Here is a 20,671-nt window from a genome sequence, read left to right on the forward strand (position 1 = left end):
TACAAGTCTGGCATCTCTGCTAAAGACTGTTTTCACTCTAAGGAAGCTGACAGGCTCTGCCGGAACTAATCTTCTGTTCGACGCTCTCGCTTTTCTATTTTAAATGCCGGATGTGTTATATCCGGCGCATGCGAAGTCCTCGACAGTAAACGTGGAACCAGCAGTACGAACAAATCATCGAACAAAATCGCTTGAATTATTTTCGTCGTGGCCGGTTTATACGCTATATTAGTGGATTCATCACTAGGTGGCAGAGTAATCGCATTAAAAACTTGTAAAATCAGACAATTTTTCAAGGCATGCGTTACATTACCTATTGATCCTAGAACCAGAGATCAGCGGAGAAATTGTTATTATTCTAATTGAGCTGTCAAAAGCGGTTCTAATCTGTGTGTTTATAATCGTCTTGTTGCTCATTGTTCACCATCAGTTGGGAGTATTGATACCAAATAGTGAGTATACATATTTGAATGAACCGTGAAATAATTCACAAATGCTTTATGCTTTTTTCTCACTGAATTTGAGCAAAACTGATGGATACACTTGATTGTTTTGCTATTAGTGTGACACTTTACAAGCGAACAAAATCGAACATTCAAAAAGTCACTCGCAAACATAAGAAATACAAGCGATGCCAGAATTTTTTGTTGTTGCCGGATCTACGAATTTTTTCGTTGTCATATATACGAATTTTCTCGCCTTCACAGATTATTATGATCTCATGGTTGAGAACTGTTCTCATAACTTTGAAGTTCGGCCGAAATTTATAATCTGCATAAAATATTATAGATTTTAGTTATTCTATCCTTAACACATGGGCTGAAAAGCCCCAGACCGTACATTTTTTTGGTTCAAAATTAACTTCATTCATCAACGTAATATCCATCAAGAGCAACGCAATCATTCCAGTTTCGCTCTAACATTTCAATACCACTTCTGTAGAACTATTTATCTTTTACCTCAGTTTCAGTGATAACCTCTGCATTCGTGCGACATTTTTTACCGGCGAGCATTTTTTTCAGGTCTACCAGCAGCCAGTAGTCGCTGGGAGCCAAATCTGGCGAATACGATGGATGTAGGAGCATTTCGAAGTTCAATCTAGGTAGTTTTGCCATTGTTTTGATTGACTTGTGACACGGTGCGTTGTCTTGATGAAACTAATTTTTTTTCTTTGCCATATGCGGTCATTTCTTTGCAATTTCAGCCTTCTAACGCTCCAATAACGCTATATAATACTCACTGTTAATGTTATTTCCTTTCTCAAGACAGTCGATTAATATTACACCACGCATATCCTAAAATACCGAGACCATAACCTTTCCAGCCGATTATTGTGCTTTCGGGACGCTTTGGACGAGGCTCACTAGTTGCTGTCCACTCAGATGATTTTGATTCCGGAGTGAAGCGATGAATCCATGTTTCATCCATTGTCTCATATCGGCACAAAAATTCCGGTTTTTTATATTTAAACATGACTAAACACTGCTCAGAATCATCAACACGTTCTCGTTTTTGGTCAACAGTGAGCAAACGCGGCACTTACTTTAAACAGAGCTTTCTCATGGTCAAATACATAATGGGACATCATTTCCTATTTTGAAATCATCCAAAAACAAAAATTTCAATTATAACGACTCAATGAGAACATGTTATTGAAATCAAATCGAGAAAACAGTTAACAGAAACAGAATTTATTTCACCTTAAGGACAACATGTTTCACATTCAACAACTTCTGGATTGTAGGCCGTTCTAGGTGTAAACTATCAGTCAAGATGACTGTTCGATCAGAACCCCTTTCTACGTACTATTTGTCGGAACCAAAGCCACGCAGTAAATCCAGATAAACTAAACCATGTCACGATATAGGATAAATGTTCGTTGCGCAGTGCTACCCGTGTTTGTCCACCTATCGGCCCATTAGGAACGGTTGCGGACGATGTTGCATCCAAAAAATACGGTTCCGTGTCTCGAATCTGTGCCATCTTCGGTACGTCTCGATATAAAAATATTGCCCCACGTTGCTGAGGTGTGAATTGAGGTCGATTCTCAGGCAAACGTACGACGGCTTGAAGCTCCACAGTTCCGGTTGTTTGTCCACCAGATCTAGTGGATGGATCTAACTGCTTCTTCGGCACCCAGCCGCGATTGATAAGAATTTTGTCACTGTTGAAAATAGCATTTCTTGAAGATATTAAACCATCACAGATGTGTTCTGCTAAACTTACTCTCTTCCTTCCAGTTTAAAAGGAGTAATTACCCAATAGCCGATCGATCCTTCTTTCTGGGAAAACAAACCACCAGTGGTTTTTGAATCACCATCCTGAATTAGAGCACGGGGTCCTAAATGTAGCTCCTGATCATGCAAAAATTCTCCTCGAACTGTGACTTTCTGATATTCCATGTTATTTAGCTCTAACAAACTGTAAAAAGTTTGAAATAAATGTCCACATTCTGATGCCATAAAATTTCAAACAATCCGTTTTATTTACTTATCAGGCAGAGGCACAGGTTCCATTCGAACGCGCGTTTCAAGATTTCGAATTAACTCTTCCTTCCATTGCTTGCGATGAACCTGCCAGCACCCTAAACCAAAGGTGGTTGCCGGGATGGCCTTAAAATGATAAGATGAGTAGAAATTACTAAAAAATAAATCGAAATATTGATGTAATTTTACCAATAGCACCCATCCGAATGGTGAAATCGTTTGATTGCCGGTATCACTAGATCTCAGCGGGGGTGGAACACGAATACGTTTTTGCTGTGCAAAGTGCCGACTGCTAGTGCGAGTCACTACAACTAAATACCGCAAACCGATGGGAGCCTTCTGCTTGAATATTGCCAACATATTGTACTAGTATTTTAAGTTCGAAATCGGATTCACCGGTTTGTATTTCATAACTTATTGTTTTCACTACACATTCATTCATAAGCTGCATACGGATACTGTGTTTGTTTTTATTTTACTTTGACGTCTTGAAAGGTAGATGGTTAACAGTGGCGTATTCAGTATTTCGATTGAAAGGGGCTTGGTCAGCAAGATTTGATTTGAAATATTTCGATGTATTTATTGCGTCAGTTCTGTACAAAATTCTATATTTAGGGAGAAGATGGGGTAAAACGTACCCCCGAGGCAAAACGCAGTTCATGTTTCTCTCAAATGTGACTAAACTTTTGCGCAGAAATTTTATTAAAATTGTCTTCGAGAAAAACGCGTTCAAAGTTTATAGTCCATAAAATCAAAGAAAACAATTTATTTTTCTAGAGTCGCGTAAGGTCTAACACTTTCGAAAAATCATAATTTTGCTTTGCATAATTGTTATAAAAAAACATTTCATGAATGTTTTGTAAAATTGTCATGTCAATCGAAGCAGAACTCTTCGGCCCGTACACCGAGCTCTTGCCTCTTCGCAGTATGAGATAAGGAAAGACAAAGGTCCATAACTTTCCGAGTTTTATTCCGATAGGCTCGAAAATTTGACAAAATATTCTTGAAATGTTTTACTATTAGAAAATACAAAGAAACAATGAATGATTTTTCAAAAGCGTTAGACCCTACCAGCCCCTTAAATAATCCGTATAAAATACCCGTGAAACGTCAACTATTCGCATGAAAATTTCGCTAAAATAGATAAATTTCATGTTTTATCGCACAAAAGCCCGAAAAATTTGTTCAGCTCTATTTCATCGAGTTTCTTTCTGAAATGTACTCCTGCACATTCTAGAGCTGATTTTTAACGCAAGGTGCTATTTATGAATGTGATTTTAATTATTGTTTATGAATCTAATTTTGATTATTTTTTTTTTACTTTTCGTATATCTGTATATGCATAAACATCTGTAGGAATCAGTACATTTAAATCGAAGAAGCTACAAGCTACCATTTCCAGTCACCTTTTTTTCAAACTAGATAAGTATATGGAGTTGAAAATCAATAGTTGTTGAAAAAAATTATACTAAATTTCATCGTTGTATATTCTTGTGAGCTACTATGCGAAAAATGAATGCTCATTGACACTCTCATTTTATAACCATAATCTGTTGGGATATTTTTTAATATCATTTTTTTGCAGAAATTTTATTTTATTAATGAATACAGACAAACACAGATTTTTTATACCGAGCAATACATATTTTCTATGAAAATATTTGGCATCTCTGGTGGTCATGCATAGCGTGACGGATAAAGGTCTATTCACATCTTTCCGATGTCTTCAAAGGTTTTCTTTCTCATTGAATTTCCAACACAAATACCACATGCTTTGACTTTTAAAGTCTATAGGGTGATCTCCAGTCGATTTTTTGTAAAAAGTCAGTTACTCCATACTATATCCCATACAAACCTTAAACCTCGGGCGAGAAAATTTAGTTTAACCGATCGAGCTTAATTTTTGCATACTTCTTTAGGACCCAAAAGGAACACGGAAAGTTTGGTGGAACTGAAATCTAAATTTTGTCCCACCCTCACCAATATACTTTCACAAGGTGCCGGGCAAACCGCATTGAATCGTACACTGAGAAAAATACTATAGTAACCGTAGCCTGTTTTTCATTTTCATTTCAACTATACGCTCAAATAGAAACAATCATGATACATGACTATTCACCATCTGTATTGTATAAATTACTGGACAACAAAGACTACGACTTGACTAAACTATTCGTATTTATGACTTTTCTGGCATGATCATCCTGGCAATGGTCGTCATCTTGAATATAAGAACAAATACTTAAAATCACAATTTCTAGTAAGGTGAAATTGCTCTCGAACCTTCATATTTATGAGAAGCCAAATAGTTATTGCTACCATGTGAATATGTTCACAGTACAATAATGTTACAATAAATAGATACATGGTTTAAAAGACGATTATGAAGTTTGAAAACACTATTCATGTAGTCAATATCAACAGAATTTATATAGTAAGCACATTATCGTATAGTGTTTTTAACCGACTATGTATTTCATGTGCTGACTATACAAGTTGTCAAAAAACGGGTGTACTTTGTTATTGTCACATAAAGTTACAATATAGCAAACAATTTCGTACGTGGGTAACACATAAGTGATTGATTTAAAAAAGAAAATTATATTGTGACTTATATTGTTCAATTTAGAAGGTTTTGCAGGTGAGTAAAGTTTTTAGCCTTACTTGTTTTCGTCGTTGAAATTCAATTGTTCAACAATTTTACGGCAAACGGCTGTTTTCTAGTGAAATCGACGTCTCGTATACTCTTTATTATTCGTTATCGGTCGCTGTAGAAACAACATCAAGCGATTGATGAAAACGACGAATATCATCCGATTCCCGGATTCAAATCGCGTGAATCCGACGGAAAAAATAACAATATATCTCAGGTGGGTATTGAGGTTTGCATCTGGACTTGGCTAGTAATTTATTCCATGCTGCCCATTTCTGCTTCAGGAAAAACTCCACCGGACAGAGCCTGGGATCAACAGTTGTAACCAAGCAATGCTGCTCCGTGTCTACGTTGCTAATCAATATTTTACCAGGCACATCATCATTTGATTGGATGCAAAAATAAAACAGAATCCATTATTTTGTTGTTCTTGTTCTAAAACTCAAACTCATAAAACTTTTCAACATTAGCTTATGTTTTGGTGATCTTCAGCGTTGTTGATACAACCACTGCCTTAGTTTCGAAATAACTAGAAGTGAAATGTTAAAAATACCATGGCTCTGGTTATAGCAAAAACTACAATGTAAATAAAGATTCGGTCATGGTTAGGCTAAACATCTCAATCGTATTAGTTATTCATACAATATACTGTTCAATATTACTATTCTAGAGCCGGTACCATTTATAGTAAACATGAACTTGACTATTGTTGAAATCATCAGATTTAATAGTCGGTTGAAAACCACTATACTCGCATGGTCAGGTTGGCTCTCTATATAGTAACTGTCACCATAATATTTTTCTGAGTGTATGAAAGAATATTACCATTCGTGCACAGAACTGTGCCGGTACTGAACCGGACCGGATAGGTTTGAATATACCCTAATGGCAAATTGAAATCTTTTCGGTCCGATTCAATGCCGGCACAGTTCCGTGAACGGGCGCCAATAATCTTCCAAACGTTTCAATGCCATTAACTTGCATTCTGTTAGCAGGTGTGACTGTATGAATTTAAATGCACCTTTTATCAACAGTTGCACTATTTATTCAAATCAAAAGATGCTGAACATGCCTTTTCTGAAGATCATGAACTCACTACGAACGACATAAAAATCATAAGACTAATTTCCAACCCATGAAAATAGACACAGCCGAAAGTTTAGAAATCTTCAAAAATAACAACCTGACCAAGGAAATAAGCCCTCCTGGCTATTCAAGTTATTACCGACACATAAAATACAAAAAGATTTAGAAAATACTTATTTTCTTAATCTCCCACTTCTTCAGTTTGTTACCCTCCGCTGACAATCAAACTACCGTCCTACCTGTTTCTTCCCGTTTTTTACCCGTTGACAATAAGACATTTCGTATAAAAGGAGCAGCATTACAGCATTCTTTCAAACAAACTTATAAAACCGATACACTGAAGAAGGATGTAAATAACATTCCGAAATTGTATCTGTATTGTAACGTTTGTTATGCTTCATAAAAGTATAGTGACTGTGAAAGTGTAATAACGTGACAGTGAAATAGTGGAATTAAATGGTACATAAATAGTGCAACTGTTGAATATATTCCGCTAACAGCTCCAGGTGAAAAATAGAGACCTTTTATCAACCAAGCAGTTGTGTGCTTTTGTGGCTCAGTCGATTAACAGACGTGCTTTGCGATCCAATGGTTCTTGGTTCAATTGCATGGGTGCGCATTTGACATTTCTCTCCCCTACTACTATGTACGAAATTCGATGCGGATGTTGCCAATGGATTTGTTCGGGAAATGGGAGTGCTGGATATCTTGTTTATATGATGTCTTTGCCTTTATTGTACAATACCTCTTGAATATACTGAATAACTGAGATTTTATGACAACGTTTCATGATAGAGAGATGAAAACAGATGGCATGGTTTTAGAATTCCTCAAATATAATTGAGATTTACGTTCTTCATGTCAAATCCTTGTAACTCTTGGTTAACTTTATGCTTCATGCAGGATTAACCAACTGAATCGAGTCAATGAACAATTTGAATAACCGTTTCTTAATTTTCAATCGAATAGAAAAATCTTATGTGACGCTGACTGTTGTTTTCACTGTATGGCATGTAGTGTCATCTTGTTGGAACACGATGCTTTCCAAACATTTTATAAACATTTCCACTAACACGAAGTGCCCGACCGCCCTTGATGGTGTCACTAGATCTGATGATGTGTGCAGGCCCGTACCCAGGATTTTGTTTCGGGAAGAGCCCAAAGATAAAAAATAATGTTACTAAAGATTGCTTATGTACCCAATTTTCGGTGTGCCTTTTACGGGTGTTTTTAATAAACACTTCAAACTTTTCCACTGGAACTGTTATTGCATTACATTTCTTTACGTTTACTGTCTTGTTATCTCTGTAACACATGTCTGAGACCTTCTAAATAATTATACATCTGTTTTTGATTTCGGGATTCTTAGTGTACAGAATCAGCCGATTCTTAGTGTACAGAATCATTGCATGGCTAGTACTATTGATCCTACTGACACTAAGAATTCTTCCAGGTCGGGGCTCGAACATACGACAACTGGCCTGTAAGACCAGCGTCCTATGCATTGAACCGCCAACCGGGGACAATTTGCAGCAACATACTTACTATGACAAACCTTGGGAATTGGATTGGGCATTGGAGAGAAAGAACAAAAAAGAAGTGGCGAGTGTTAAGCAATACACTCTTGCTATTTTACTAGGACATTTACCTTATTAATCTGAACAACATCATTCACAAACTTTGCGTAGTTTGCATTGCCGTTGATGTTACTGTAGTAGAAAATGTAATCTGTCGTTTTAATACATCTGGGTTCAACTCATTTCTGGTTGTTCAATGATTGATTTATTCTGAACATTTCGGCTGTTTCAGTGTATACAAAATGCGCTATAGGTATTAAAGTTTTATTATTTCTTTCATAATTAGCAAAAAGTTCATTCGACCGTATGAATGAATGACAAAAAATTTTTTGAATTGAACGCTATGCCAGTACGCAAGCAAAAATACAAACATTAATTTAGTGAAAATCAATAATCATCGATGAATGGAAAAGTTTGTTTCTTAAATATATTGCATGGATTTCTAAATTTAAAGTGTGTTTAAGTGATTGAGACGTGAGGTTGGGATGATTAAATAGCTATTCACTGCTTTAGTGGGTTCAATATCAATTAAATAGTGTATGTCGTCTTGCTGTTGCCCTCGAAGAAGTGCAGATTTGATACGTTGCGGTTTGATACCATTGGTTATCACACACTGAACATTATGTGACGCTTGTTAATACTTCGTTTCACGCTTAAAAAGCTTACTCTGGGTCTCTTATAAATATTTGTTCTATTTGCTTGCAAAAAAAATCTATTTTCGAGAAAATTCCGAAGTAGAAGGGTTGAGAAGCAAGTTGGTTTGGTTTTAATACAACTCACTAAGTTTCTACAGCTGTGGAATACTGCCCCACGATCGAGTCAGAATAATTCGGTTCAGCTTCTTACCGATGGTTTGCACATGAAATCCGATTTGTTGCAATCTCTCGTGCTGAAGAATCTTGCGTCCGTCGAAGATGTAGGCCGGCTTCATCATTGACTGGTAAATGCGCTCGTAGTTGAGACTCTGAAAGGGAATGGATTTCTGTGCGTGAGAAGCAATAGAGGCGAAATAAGAAAAAAACGATTATTCAGAGCCGGAGCATTTTTCAGCAGTGCTGCGCCGTTTTGTTCAAGACTGCTTCATAATTCTGGAATCCGCCACCGTCAAGTCCTCGTTAGCAGTCAAGCAAAGATAGAACGGAAAGGCACTGTTAGGAATACAGGTTAGTCAATTGAAGTTTTGTTTGGCGATACAGGTTGTACCCGAGGACGTGCATAATTCTGTAAGCTGTTGTTATTAAGCAAAACATGTTCCATAAACGACAATTATCAGGTCATCGTATAGCAACCGTTCATCGTTAATAATACTTTCTCATCATATTTTAGGTTCTCAAGCTCACCACCCTTCTCGCACTATCAATACTTTCCAATAAAACACTGAATAGGAGAGTTTATTTATCATCTGTTCCCTTCCTCTAGGCGTATTTACTTTTAAATCACATTTTCGAAGAGGTTTCATTCATTTGACTATCGAATATGGTTTTCCGCTCAAGCATTGCAATTAGCTTAACTTGTCGACTTCACGTCGAAGCAACTAAAATATTTAGATTGTTCTCTCACGATTTTCTCCCTACGTTATTTGAGTTCATTCGGAATCAAAACAATCACTTGCGATATCAAACTGAGAAGAGAGACAAATGTTGGTGCTTCTGCTACTAAACGGAAGGACAACGACTCATCTGACACAACCATAGTTGTTGCGGAGTTGGTGATTTGGCCGGATATAAAGTCTGGCTTGGAGCAGTCGAAATAATAACAGAATGGGAATTAATTCTGAAGAATAAATAATACACTGAAGTCGTTTTTTTAGCGAGTTTACGTACCGCATAAAAAAACGCATAACTCTGAAAATTCGCATAAAAAAAACCGCATAACTCTAAAAATTCGCATAAAAATTGCATAACTCTGCAACTTCGCTTGAAAAAGTCGCATAAAAAAGTCCTTAGCAAGTTATTTTTTATGCGAGTTTACGTACCGCATAACTCTGAAAATTCGCAATTAAAAAACCGCATAACTCTGAAAATTCGCATAAAAAACCGCATAACTCTGAAACGTCGCATAAAAAAGTCGCATAAAAAACCGCATAAAAAAGACCTAAGTGTACATGGTATTAAGAGAAGTCTCTTACGGTCAGATTCTCTCTCTCAAACATTGCATAGTGGGTAAACAAGTATCAAAAATAAAAGTATCTTTCGAGATATGTAGTAGCTTTTCAAATACACAGAACTCGAAAAAATGTACACTTTTATCTTCAATGGGTATGTGTGGGTAAAATCGATGAAATTTTGGTTAGAACTAGTTTGGAGTGTAGTGTTTACAAGAGAAAAATTTTGTAATAATCGAGTACTTTCCAAACAAGAAGTGCTTTGACAAAATATTATGGGCCCGGTCGTAGAAAATTTAGCTTGGAATTGACAATTCAACCTCCCGAGTGGTCAAATCATTCAAAGAGGCCCAGACGATCCAACGGCGAAAAGAAAAACGAAGAAATTCAATCCCATAAATACTAGAAAGGTGAGGGATGACTTCAAACACAATCCGAATCTTTCGACATTGGAACATGTCCAAAAAGGTAAATTTTACCGTCTAGATCGTCCAGCAGACAATGAAGTGGACCAATCCGGGCCTGACCGAACCGATATATTGACCAAATTTCGTTCCAGCAAACTGTATCGCGAGTGATTGGTGCAAACGAAATGCATCGTAATAGACGACGAGACATATTTTAAAGCGAACGGATTCCCAACCCGGAGTTTTTCGTCAGCAAGTCTTATCTGGTTGTTCCGGAGAAGTTTCGGAAGAAGTAGATAGACGGATTTGCCAAAGGAAACTTGGAATAGCAATTGTGGGTCTGTTAATTCTGAAAGCCGTACACCGTCAACAGCCAAATATATAAAGAAAAATGCCTCCATAATCGTGTGCTGCCATTCCCCCGCTCCCACAAAGGTGACACTCTATTTTGGTCGGGTCTGGCATCGTGCCACTACGCGAACTCAGTGATGGAGTGGCTGAAAACCAATGATGTTTTTATGTCGAAGGAAACCAATCAACCAAATTCGCCAGAACTTTGACGAATAGAAAAATTTTGGGCGAAGGTCTTCAAAACCGACAAGAATTTTAAATAAGAGTAAATAAAAGTGTGTAAGAAAAATGGCGCAAGTGTTGCACAGGATTTCACTGGTAGCATTAAGTTCAAAATGCGAGTATTTTAGCCAAGAAAAAGAAGGTGGCATATAAAAGCTACTCAAAAACATTAGCTATGTGTATCCATTTATTCCCGATATAAAATAAATTTTTGATTCGAATCTTTAGTACTTCTCTTTTACTGAACGCGCTCTTCAGGCTGCTACCAGAGTTGTGAATCTGATTCATAACCCATAGGAACAGGTATTGGTCAAGATTGTGCGTCTCAAATTTTATAACGCATTTTTTCTCAGAGTATCAAAATATACTCGTTGGTTGTCAGAAATCTTCAAAACCTTTCGGTTATGGGTAAAGTTTTTCTATCATCTCTGGTCACTTTATTATTTTATTTTCAGTAATTATAATACCCATAACTGACAATAGTCTCAACTCCGCTTGAAGAAAGGGATGTCAACGTATGTTAAATTCTGAAACCGGGTTAATTAACCCAAAAAAACTGATTTCCTGGTTTGATGGTCAATAGAACATGTAACAAAGAAACCAAACCTGCATAAGCCAAAACCAAAATCAGAACGTTCCCTGAATGCGCGATGAACGGTAAGTATGTAGACAATAATAACTATATACCAAAACTGAATTGACAAGTTTTCTGTAAAAATGAACAGGCATCATTCTAATAGGTTTTTAATTATCGTTAAATGCTAATATAAATACAAAAAATCTTACAACTTAGTTCAACTCATCCATCGTGCAGCCTCAAATAAATGAACAGGATAAGACATAAGATTTTTTTTAAATATGAGATACATGCGCTTTATATTCCAGATATATCGACCGAATAATTGAAAACTAAAGCAAACAAACTGAAATAAATAATAACCACCACCGGTTTTTTATGCGATGCAGTCCAACTGCAGCTCCGATTGGACCAATGGCTCCCCAACACACGCATGACGACGAAACAATGACAATTCACCATAACTGAATACCTTTGGCAGTTACTCATCAATACGGATGACTCAAAACAGTCTCACGGCACTGCAGAAAATCTCACACTCGATAGGGCAAAAATTGAACCGGTAATACTTACAACGAACTCATCCCATTCGGTGCAGATTACGATCGCATGAGTACCTCGTACGGCATCATAGGGATCGGCGAAAATTTGCACCGCTTTCTTCACCTGTTCCGGACTTTCCGCTACTTTAGGATGCGTCAGATCGGCGATGATCTGTTCGGGTTCCACCTTCGGGTCGTAAATATTCAGTTGCGCACCTTCGTCTAGTAGAGTTCGACACACGGTGATGGCAGGTGTTTCTCGTGTGTCTCCGGTGTTTTTCTTGAAAGCAAAGCCAAGGATCGATATCCGTTTGTCGGTGACCGTGTTGAAAAGGCATTCTATAATTTTCTGTGAAAAACGAACTTTCTGATATTCATTCATATCGATAACCTGCTGCCAGTAGGCAGCCACTTCCGGAAGATTCAGTCCTTCGCAAATGTACACTAAATTGAGAATGTCCTTCTGAAAACAGCTTCCCCCGAACCCAACAGATGCTTGTAAAAATTTAGGACCAATCCTGGAATCAAGCCCAACAGCGCGGGCTACTTCGGAAACGTCCGCACCGGTTGCCTCGCAAACGGCCGACAGCGAGTTGATGGACGATATTCTTTGTGCGAGAAAAGCATTTGCCGCCAGCTTCGACAGTTCGGAACTCCAGGTGTTCGTGGTGAGTATGTTCTTTTTCGGTATCCAATGCTCGTACACCCAGCAAAGTTTATCGATAGCTGCCTTGCCTTCTGGAGTTTCCTCACCACCAATCAAAACGCGATCGGGTTTCAATAAATCCTCAACGGCAGTACCCTCCGCCAGAAACTCTGGATTCGATAGAATGTCATATTTTACTCCTATAAAGTGGAGAAAGATAAAGAATGGTAAAAATAAATTTTTATGGCATATCTTAAATACTAACCGGGCTTGTGGTTTGCCTTCAGTATATGCATAATACTTTCTGCTGCCCGAACGGGAACGGTACTTTTTTCGACCACGATTTTACTATTTTGGGACATTTCCGCAATCATACGAGCGCAGCCCTCCACATACTTGAGATCAGCTGCTCGACCCCGACCGTTACCGTAGGTTTTGGTGGGAGTGTTAACCGAAATAAAAATCAATTCCGCCTCTTGGATAGCCGTCTCGATGTCTGTCGAGAAGAACAGGTTTCGGTTTCGACACTCCTTCACTACCTCGTCCAAACCGGGCTGCAATCGAGACAAACGGATACAATCGGTTAGATAACATATATGGGATGAGTTCCGTTTAAATTATGATAGAGATTGAAACCCCTTTGCTGCCCAAATCGATGTTATGTCTTTTGAACAACACACGTGTGCAGTTATAGTGCTTTTAACTTTATTGGAACTGCCGCTGGCGAAGACTACATTTAAAAGTTTCCGCTCCGGTCTCCCGATTTCGAGAAAATGATTAGTCAATAGAAATTCAAAGATCGGGTTTATTACACAACCAAATTTCCCTAATTGGACAGATTTCCTAACATTGTCACATATAAGTAGAAGCTCTCGAGCAACGATTTTAGCAATCACATCGTTTCCATCTGTGGTTAAAGCTTTTCTTAACTTGAAGATGTCGGTTAAGTGGTATAATCGATTGATATGAATCTTTGCCAAAGCATGATTTAGTCTTTGACTCTACATGAGTAAGAATTTGTCTTCACTTTACCAAATAAATACAGTCTGTTACATAAGAGCGTGGTCAAGATTAGTCGCGATCGGTAAAGCGGAATGGTGTGATTTTTTAACACAGATGACAGTAGTGTCCTTCATGCAATCACCCCGGTGACACTATTGTCATCTGCATACAATTGGCTTGAAGCCGAAAATTTTGGTTCTTTGGTTCTAGTTTGCTGTCAAATGCTGTGTTTAAGCAGTGTTCACACGTTCACATTTTTCTTCATGCGGTTGCACCAACATTAGGAAACGATTCCGATGGAATGTAATCAAACTATAATAAACCACAATTTCTTTTTCTTATTCAAAAAGAGGTCAAATTACTTGTTTTATAGAGAATACTAGACTAGTGTTATATTTATATTGGGTTTGAAGAAATTAACTTTTGACACCAGTGTGGTTTAATTGTATGGTATGAACGTAGCTTAACATATTGTTGACAATAACGCCACCAAAACAAAATGCGTCGGTTTCAGGAACCAGCTTCCATTGCAGGGGGGTGCATGCAATGCGAGAATAAATCAGTTGACTATTGTTTACAATTCAATCTCGGCATTTTTCCAAAATGAGTACCGCGTACCCAAGCTGCCTCTGCGAAGTACATGCAAAAGTCGAAACAGTTTGTGTATAAGTGGGTGAATCGTTTTAAAGAGGTGAACAATGTCGACGACAACATTGTTTCCTGTTTCGAAACGCGGTACTCTTTTTGGAAAAATGATGAGATCGAATTATAAATAATAGTCAGCTGATTTATTCTCGCATTGCATGAAGGACACTACTGCCCGGTGTTAAAAAAAATCACACCATTCCACCATTCACCAGCGGTTTATGTAGAACTGCTAGGTGACATAACAGTGCAACATAAACTGTTATGTACTGACGAGTAGAAGACGAAGTGCAAAAAAAAACTAAATCGATAATATGTGCTAGAAGCAGAGAATAGGTTAACTCCTGAATGAAATTACTAGAAAAGTAAAACATCAATGAAAATATTTTGAAGTAGAACAGTAAAGTTCATTGAATTCGAAATAATCACAAAAACATAAAAAACGACTTTCGAACGGAGCCTCGGTGACCCATGGTATCATATACTATTCGACTCAGCTCCACGAGATCGATTATACCATTCTATCTTCTGAATACGAAGATATAATGCTATAAGTGACGTAACCAGTGCTGTAAAACTTCATTCAATTCAATTGAAGCTGAATGTGGAACACATTGACGATCTCTCTAATGCAGTAAACTTCACTCTCTGGACAGACACAATGTTTGCTGACGGCCCGAACGGGCAGCATTCAGTTCATCACTCGTTTCTCTTCAATCGAGGCTCAGCTTAACCACCGTCAGTTGATCTCTTGAAGTGACAAAATATCTCTTTCAATAGTGTGAGAGCGCCCTTCAAATGAGGTTCATGTAAACATTCGAATTGGTTCAAGACAATAGATGAAAGACAAACAGATAGCTGAAATATCAATCACAGAATACACATAAATTAATTGTCTCCTCCTTCAGTTTTCTTTTTAATATTTTACTCCATTTATAATTCTATTCGTTCGAACTTGCTTACTACCAAGAGCGACGGCAATGAAAGAGTTACACTACTTGGCACTCGAAACTGGGCAAGCAAAACTTCAAATGACTAGGTACGATTAATCAACTGACGATGAATTCCGGGAGCTTCACTTGAAATGGCAGCAAAAGTCAAATGAATTAGTAGGGATATGCTGACGGTCAGCGGCCATAAATTTCATTTTCATCTTATATTATTCAATTGAAAATGAAATTTTACCGCACTGGACGTAACCGACAAAACGCGTTGTTTTATTACCGCTCAACTTTCTCAGTTATGACTGCACCGATTTCCATAAGTCCAGTCTTGTTTGAAAACTACTATTGAATTGTGGATCAAGTTCAAAAATCAAACGGTAATCTATCCCGGCTCCGGAGATCTAACAGAATAAGTGACGTAACCGACTAATCGCACATCTTGAATCGGCTGAATTTACTCGAAGATGACTCATCGAATTTCGATAAACTTAGGCTTATTTGAACGCTAACAATGTTGATCAAATTTGGAAGGGTTAAAGCGAACATTCCCGGTTCGAGAGGTGGAACAATACATGTGACGTAACCGACAAATCCCAGTGTTTTTTTAATGCACCAAAATTTCTCAGAGATGAAAGAATCGATTTCGAAAGATTGTGACTCGTGTGAATGATACTATTAGGTTATTTAAAAAGCTCAAGAAAAACCTGTTTTAATCCACTTAGTGGTGTAATGATGCCTTCCTCATATCAATCATACTATCGTATAAAATACTGTGGTATTCTTCAAAATAATTTTCTTTGATTCTTAAAAGAATAACCGAAATCGGTTTGTTTGACCGTCTACTGATAAAAAATATCAATTGGAGAAGATTTGAGGTCGACTTAGAAAGTTTTTTTTACGGTTTTTCGCCCTTTTCAGTGATGGTATGTAATTTTTAACACATTTTACCCTATATTACCGGATCCGGATGAAATTCATGAATTACGTATGGGACCGCAGGACCTTTCATTTGAACCTAAGTTTGTGAAAATCGGTTAAGTCATCTCCGAGAAAAGTTAGTGCAAAAAAACGTTACACATACACATACACACACACACATTTTGCGTACTCGACGAACTGAGTCGAATGGTATATGACACTCGGCTCTCCGGGCCTCGGTTCAAAAGTCGGTTTTCACAGTGATTGCATAACCTTTCTATATGAGAAAGGCAAAAATAGAAGAGAATCTTATAATTTTTTTAGAGAGCTTATTCAAATGGCAAGAGAAAGACACCACTAGGTAAATTAAGAATGTTTTTTTATTTCCAGTATTCAATTCTTGGCCATCCCGTGCATATGACCTTAAAACACAGGCAGAATCGGAGTCCCCTTATTTTTTAACTAATCATTAATAATGATTGAATCGTCTAATAAAAAGTTGTGGTTTGCGGGTAACTTTTAATTTGATTTATTTTCTATTGTAATCATTTTATTTTTGGTTTGACTATTCCAATTAGACTCTAATCGTGCACGAGTCTATAAATAGACACGCCAGAGTAAGCTTCTAAAATGTATGTATAAAGTAGCTTGCGCATATGATATAAAAATTGTTTTTCTTATTCTCATAGAGTGACCCCTTAAATGAATCTGTCCCTCCAAAAAAACGTGTATTTTAATATTCCACTTATTGTTTAAACAATATTGGAAAAATATGCTTTTTACAGATAGAAGTACATATATTAAATTTCATTTAAAAAATCGTTTTTTTTTCCTATATAGTATGGCGGCTCTGAAAACAGCTGCTCAAACTCGTTCGATTTGTTGGTTGGAATCGGAAAACAAAAAACCAAAAAAAAAACAGTTTCAAATTCTGTATCGAATTAGCTATGGTCGGAACTAGACGGATATATTTCCACCGAGAAAAAACAAAATGCCATTTTTCGATTTTCGATCCTTTTTTGCACTTTCAATTGTTAACAGCTTTTTGAAATAACAATGAATATTTTTGGTTGTAGTCCAGACCATAGAGTGACATCTAACGAATTAACTGCCGTTTGGTTCATGTTTTACTTTTGTGTAGTAGTTTTGGAATACAAGTAACACCTAGTTAAAAATTGTGGTCAAGTTTTTATTCATCGTGTGATTCGCATATAGTAAAAACTTTTTTCCAACTTCTCGAAATGGATTCAATTCGATCAAAACAAAATTCCGTTGACTTATCTTAAACTAACGTTGTTTTTTTTTTTTAAAAACCTCCTCTTGAGTTTAAGTGGTTTATAAATAATCTCTGAAGTGCCAGTTTTACGTCCGCTACTCCAACATCGTAACAAATTCAGTATTCGTCGTCACGGTTGCGAACTGGAGCGACGTGAAACGATCGAAAAATCAAAACCAAAGGTCGCTGTACTTATTATTGCCGGAGGCTAGTAATAATATTTACAAAAATAGATAGAACATATGAATAACAACCATCGCTAATAGTTATTATTTAGCCTACATTTAATTCTCAGAAAAAGTCCGCAATCGCAATTATGAGCGACGCGAGCCTTGTCTGCTTTACTTCATCAGATGTCGACATCGGACCGAGTTCAGTGTACAGTTATCTAATTTGATTATCGAACCGAACGGATCTGCCACGATCGGTGTCGGTTTGCAGCTTTTTTGTGTGTTTCTTTTAGTCATCTTCCGAGTTGGTTGATTGTTTGCTGCTAGTCATTTGATTTATTGTTTCGTGTAGCGCTGAATGATCGCAAGTTACATGTTCTGAAGTTTACGTCAACAATCGGCAAATAGTCAAATGCATCATCATCATCATTCACTTACTCATGGTCATGGTCGCTTGGGGAAGGGCAAGTGCAATGCAAACATATTTGTGCTGAAAACAAATGAAGCAAACTCTTCAGAGATTCAACGGCTTATTGGCAGCGATTGAAAACAACCAACGACCAATCGAACGAATCGCGAAACGCGGTATCCGAGAAGAATCACACCATCGACACGACGATGACGGTATGGCAATTGATCTTAACATTCAACTCTTTAATATGTACAAATGCATCGAAAACACAAAATATCTAGGTACTTATATTTTCAGATTCGATTATCGAGAAATGGAAATTGGTTTTTAGTGAATTATGAAAAACTGTTAGGCAAAAGTTTTATAAAATGTAATTAATATCACAACACTTTCCAAAATTTTATATAAACATCAACCCCCTCTGAAGAACGAAAAGGATTGAATATCAAATACGTTCACCCAGACAACCAAAGTGACCAACTTCGAAAAAAGGGAAAAATCAACCAATGCAATACGCGGCACATATAGGCTGAACCTTTTTGTCCGGCACAACGGATTTCACAAATGCAAATACGTCCAGCATTGGATCGGTCATTAGCATAGCAAACGGTTCGTAATCAATCATTTGCGCCAACGGCAATTTTCGACAGTTGTGTAAGCATTGTCAAGAAGTCGCACCAGCCAATCCGAGACCGTCCGTCAATCGTCGTGGCGTCTAGAGCTGTCCATTCGGGTGAAATACGTATGGGCAATAAAACAATGTTTTAGCATCCCATCGTGGGTAACAGGAAATGCCAGGAATGTGTAGTAAAACTGTTATAAGTAATTATCACAGACAGGATCGTTCGCCGTTCGTTCGTGCGACTTACGGAGAAGGGGTTAATAAGACAAATGGATTTCTTGTCGCACAAACATGAACAACCCTAAACTCTGCAAACACTCGAATTCATCTACTTCTTCTCAACCTTGAACTAACTTATATGTATGTTACGTGTAGTTCGACACGATTATCAGCAACCTTCGTTGCATGCATCACCCGTGGATAATCAACATGAATGAATGGTGACGTGGATGTAGTTGAATAAGTGGTATGAAGTGGTCCCTTCATGTGGCTAAACGCGATTGGATTAAAATAATTGCGACATCGCTGGAGCAAGTCCAGAGAATATAGCTTTGAAACAACAGTTTACTAAACAGCCAATACTGGTATTTGATTTTTTTGGACTTTGTTTTTTTTTGTACTACAAAACACCAAACGATGGTGCTATCGCAGAAAATATTTGTAATACTCTACGAATATTTCGATGTAATCTCTACATGCACTGATATTCGGCTACTTCGCATAGTTTTTTCATCATTATTTCCGCAATCCAGCAATTATTATTGCAATTCTAAAAGTTTAGCAATTATGGGACTGATATTCGAATATGGCTAGTCAAGTTTTTTTTAGTAATGGCATAATTTAAGATTTTAAAATGCATTAAATGAGCGTTACGTGTGGCTTAGTGATACGGAGCTGGGACTAATCTACGTAACTAACTTCACGTTTGCAATTGCATCAGTCCCTTGCTTCAGTTCTACACTGGACCCTTGATAAGATTTGCTCCTATGAGCTTCTATTTTAAATCAACACACATACATTCCTAGGCTATGCTGCCCACTTGGTCACTGTTTTTTTTGTGCTGATTCAAACAGATTTTATAAAATTTTTGATAAGTGTGTTCATGTTTGTGTCATGAATTAAATTGCAGTTTTCGTCATCTTCATTTGTTTGTTCGTTTGTTTTATTTTTTTAATATGTATATTGTACATACCTACATATATACATACATACATACATACATTCGAAAATATCACCCTGACTCGTCTGGGCATTTTTATGCTTATCATACTTATGGACTTTGATCATCAACTAGCCAGACCAATAAATCGGAATGATGTTGATATCAATCTTGATGATTTCCTTCCTGTTTTTGCGTCATCAACCATACGGAAGTTGGGATTTTTAACATCCAAATTTGGAAGCTGTTTTAAAATTTGATACGTATAAAGACTGTCCCAGAAAATATGGACGCAACCAAAAACCGCTGCCATTTCGCAATGGTTCAGAATCTGTCAATTTTTATGGCTTCGTCCTGTTGTTTACACTTTTCTCTAACCACTTGTGTACTTGTTTATTCGTTTTCATTAGTTTATTTCGAAATGCGTGGACTTTCAGCAGAGCAACGTCGAAAAATTGTGTACAAATGGTGCACAGAACGCGGACTGTCACTGAGAAAGATAGCAAAAATGGAAGGAGTAAGTGAAAAAGCCGTGCGAAATGCAATCAGGAAGTTTGGTGAGGATAACACCTTTGAGGATAAACCGAAAACGGGTCCAAAAAAGGTCCTGCTAACCCTCAGTTGGATAAACGTATACTAAAGGCATCCGAGCAAAAGAAGGAGGCTTAAGTTCGGGATGTGGCCAACAAAGTGGGCACTTCGAAGTCAAATGTTCTTCATGCTAAAGAACGTTTGAATCTTCGAACCTATAAGAAACAGAAACAACCAAAACGTAATCCGAAACAAGAAGCATCGATCAGGCCGAGGGTTCGAAAGCTGTGCAATACAATTCTTGCTGGAAATTTGAATTCCATAATCATGGACGACGAAAC

General features: G+C 37.4%; 2 protein-coding genes across 3 annotated transcripts in view; both read right to left on the reverse strand.

The window, feature by feature from the left end:
• Positions 1–1,675: 1,675 nt before the first annotated feature.
• Positions 1,676–2,974, reverse strand: LOC131438590 (SURF1-like protein). The gene is made up of 4 exons (XM_058608697.1): positions 2,676–2,974; positions 2,491–2,612; positions 2,227–2,421; positions 1,676–2,164 (listed from the first exon to the last, which is right to left on the reverse strand). Exons 1-4 carry the CDS (start codon positions 2,844–2,846, stop codon positions 1,786–1,788), a joined length of 867 nt encoding a protein of 288 aa, XP_058464680.1. The 5' UTR covers positions 2,847–2,974; the 3' UTR covers positions 1,676–1,785.
• A 5,113-nt stretch (positions 2,975–8,087) lies between these two features.
• Positions 8,088–20,671, reverse strand: part of LOC131435647 (UDP-glucose 6-dehydrogenase) — a 34,733-nt gene continuing 22,149 nt past the window's right edge. Inside the window, exons 3-5 of one of the 2 annotated variants that reach the window (XM_058603760.1) lie at positions 12,917–13,205; positions 12,037–12,851; positions 8,088–8,784 (exon numbers count right to left, since the gene is read on the reverse strand). In XM_058603760.1, coding sequence (XP_058459743.1) covers positions 8,590–8,784; positions 12,037–12,851; positions 12,917–13,205 — 1,299 coding nt within the window. In that variant the 3' untranslated portion in view covers positions 8,088–8,589. The remainder of the gene's footprint in view (positions 8,785–12,036; positions 12,852–12,916; positions 13,206–20,671) is intronic. The other variant, XM_058603761.1, reaches the window with a different exon arrangement.

This window comes from Malaya genurostris, chromosome 3 (assembly GCF_030247185.1).
Source record: "Malaya genurostris strain Urasoe2022 chromosome 3, Malgen_1.1, whole genome shotgun sequence".
Taxonomy (NCBI): Eukaryota; Metazoa; Arthropoda; class Insecta; order Diptera; family Culicidae; genus Malaya; species Malaya genurostris.

Bases quoted from the DNA above. Each gene is read 5' to 3' on its own strand.
- LOC131438590 (XM_058608697.1), bottom strand. From the start codon at position 2,846: ATGTTGGCAATATTCAAGCAGAAGGCTCCCATCGGTTTGCGGTATTTA. The intron at 2,613-2,675 runs GTAAAATTACAT...TATCATTTTAAG, and splicing joins CATTCGGATGGGTGCTATTG to GCCATCCCGGCAACCACCTT. The intron at 2,422-2,490 runs GTAAATAAAACG...AACTTTTTACAG, and splicing joins CCTGTGCCTCTGCCTGATAA to TTTGTTAGAGCTAAATAACA.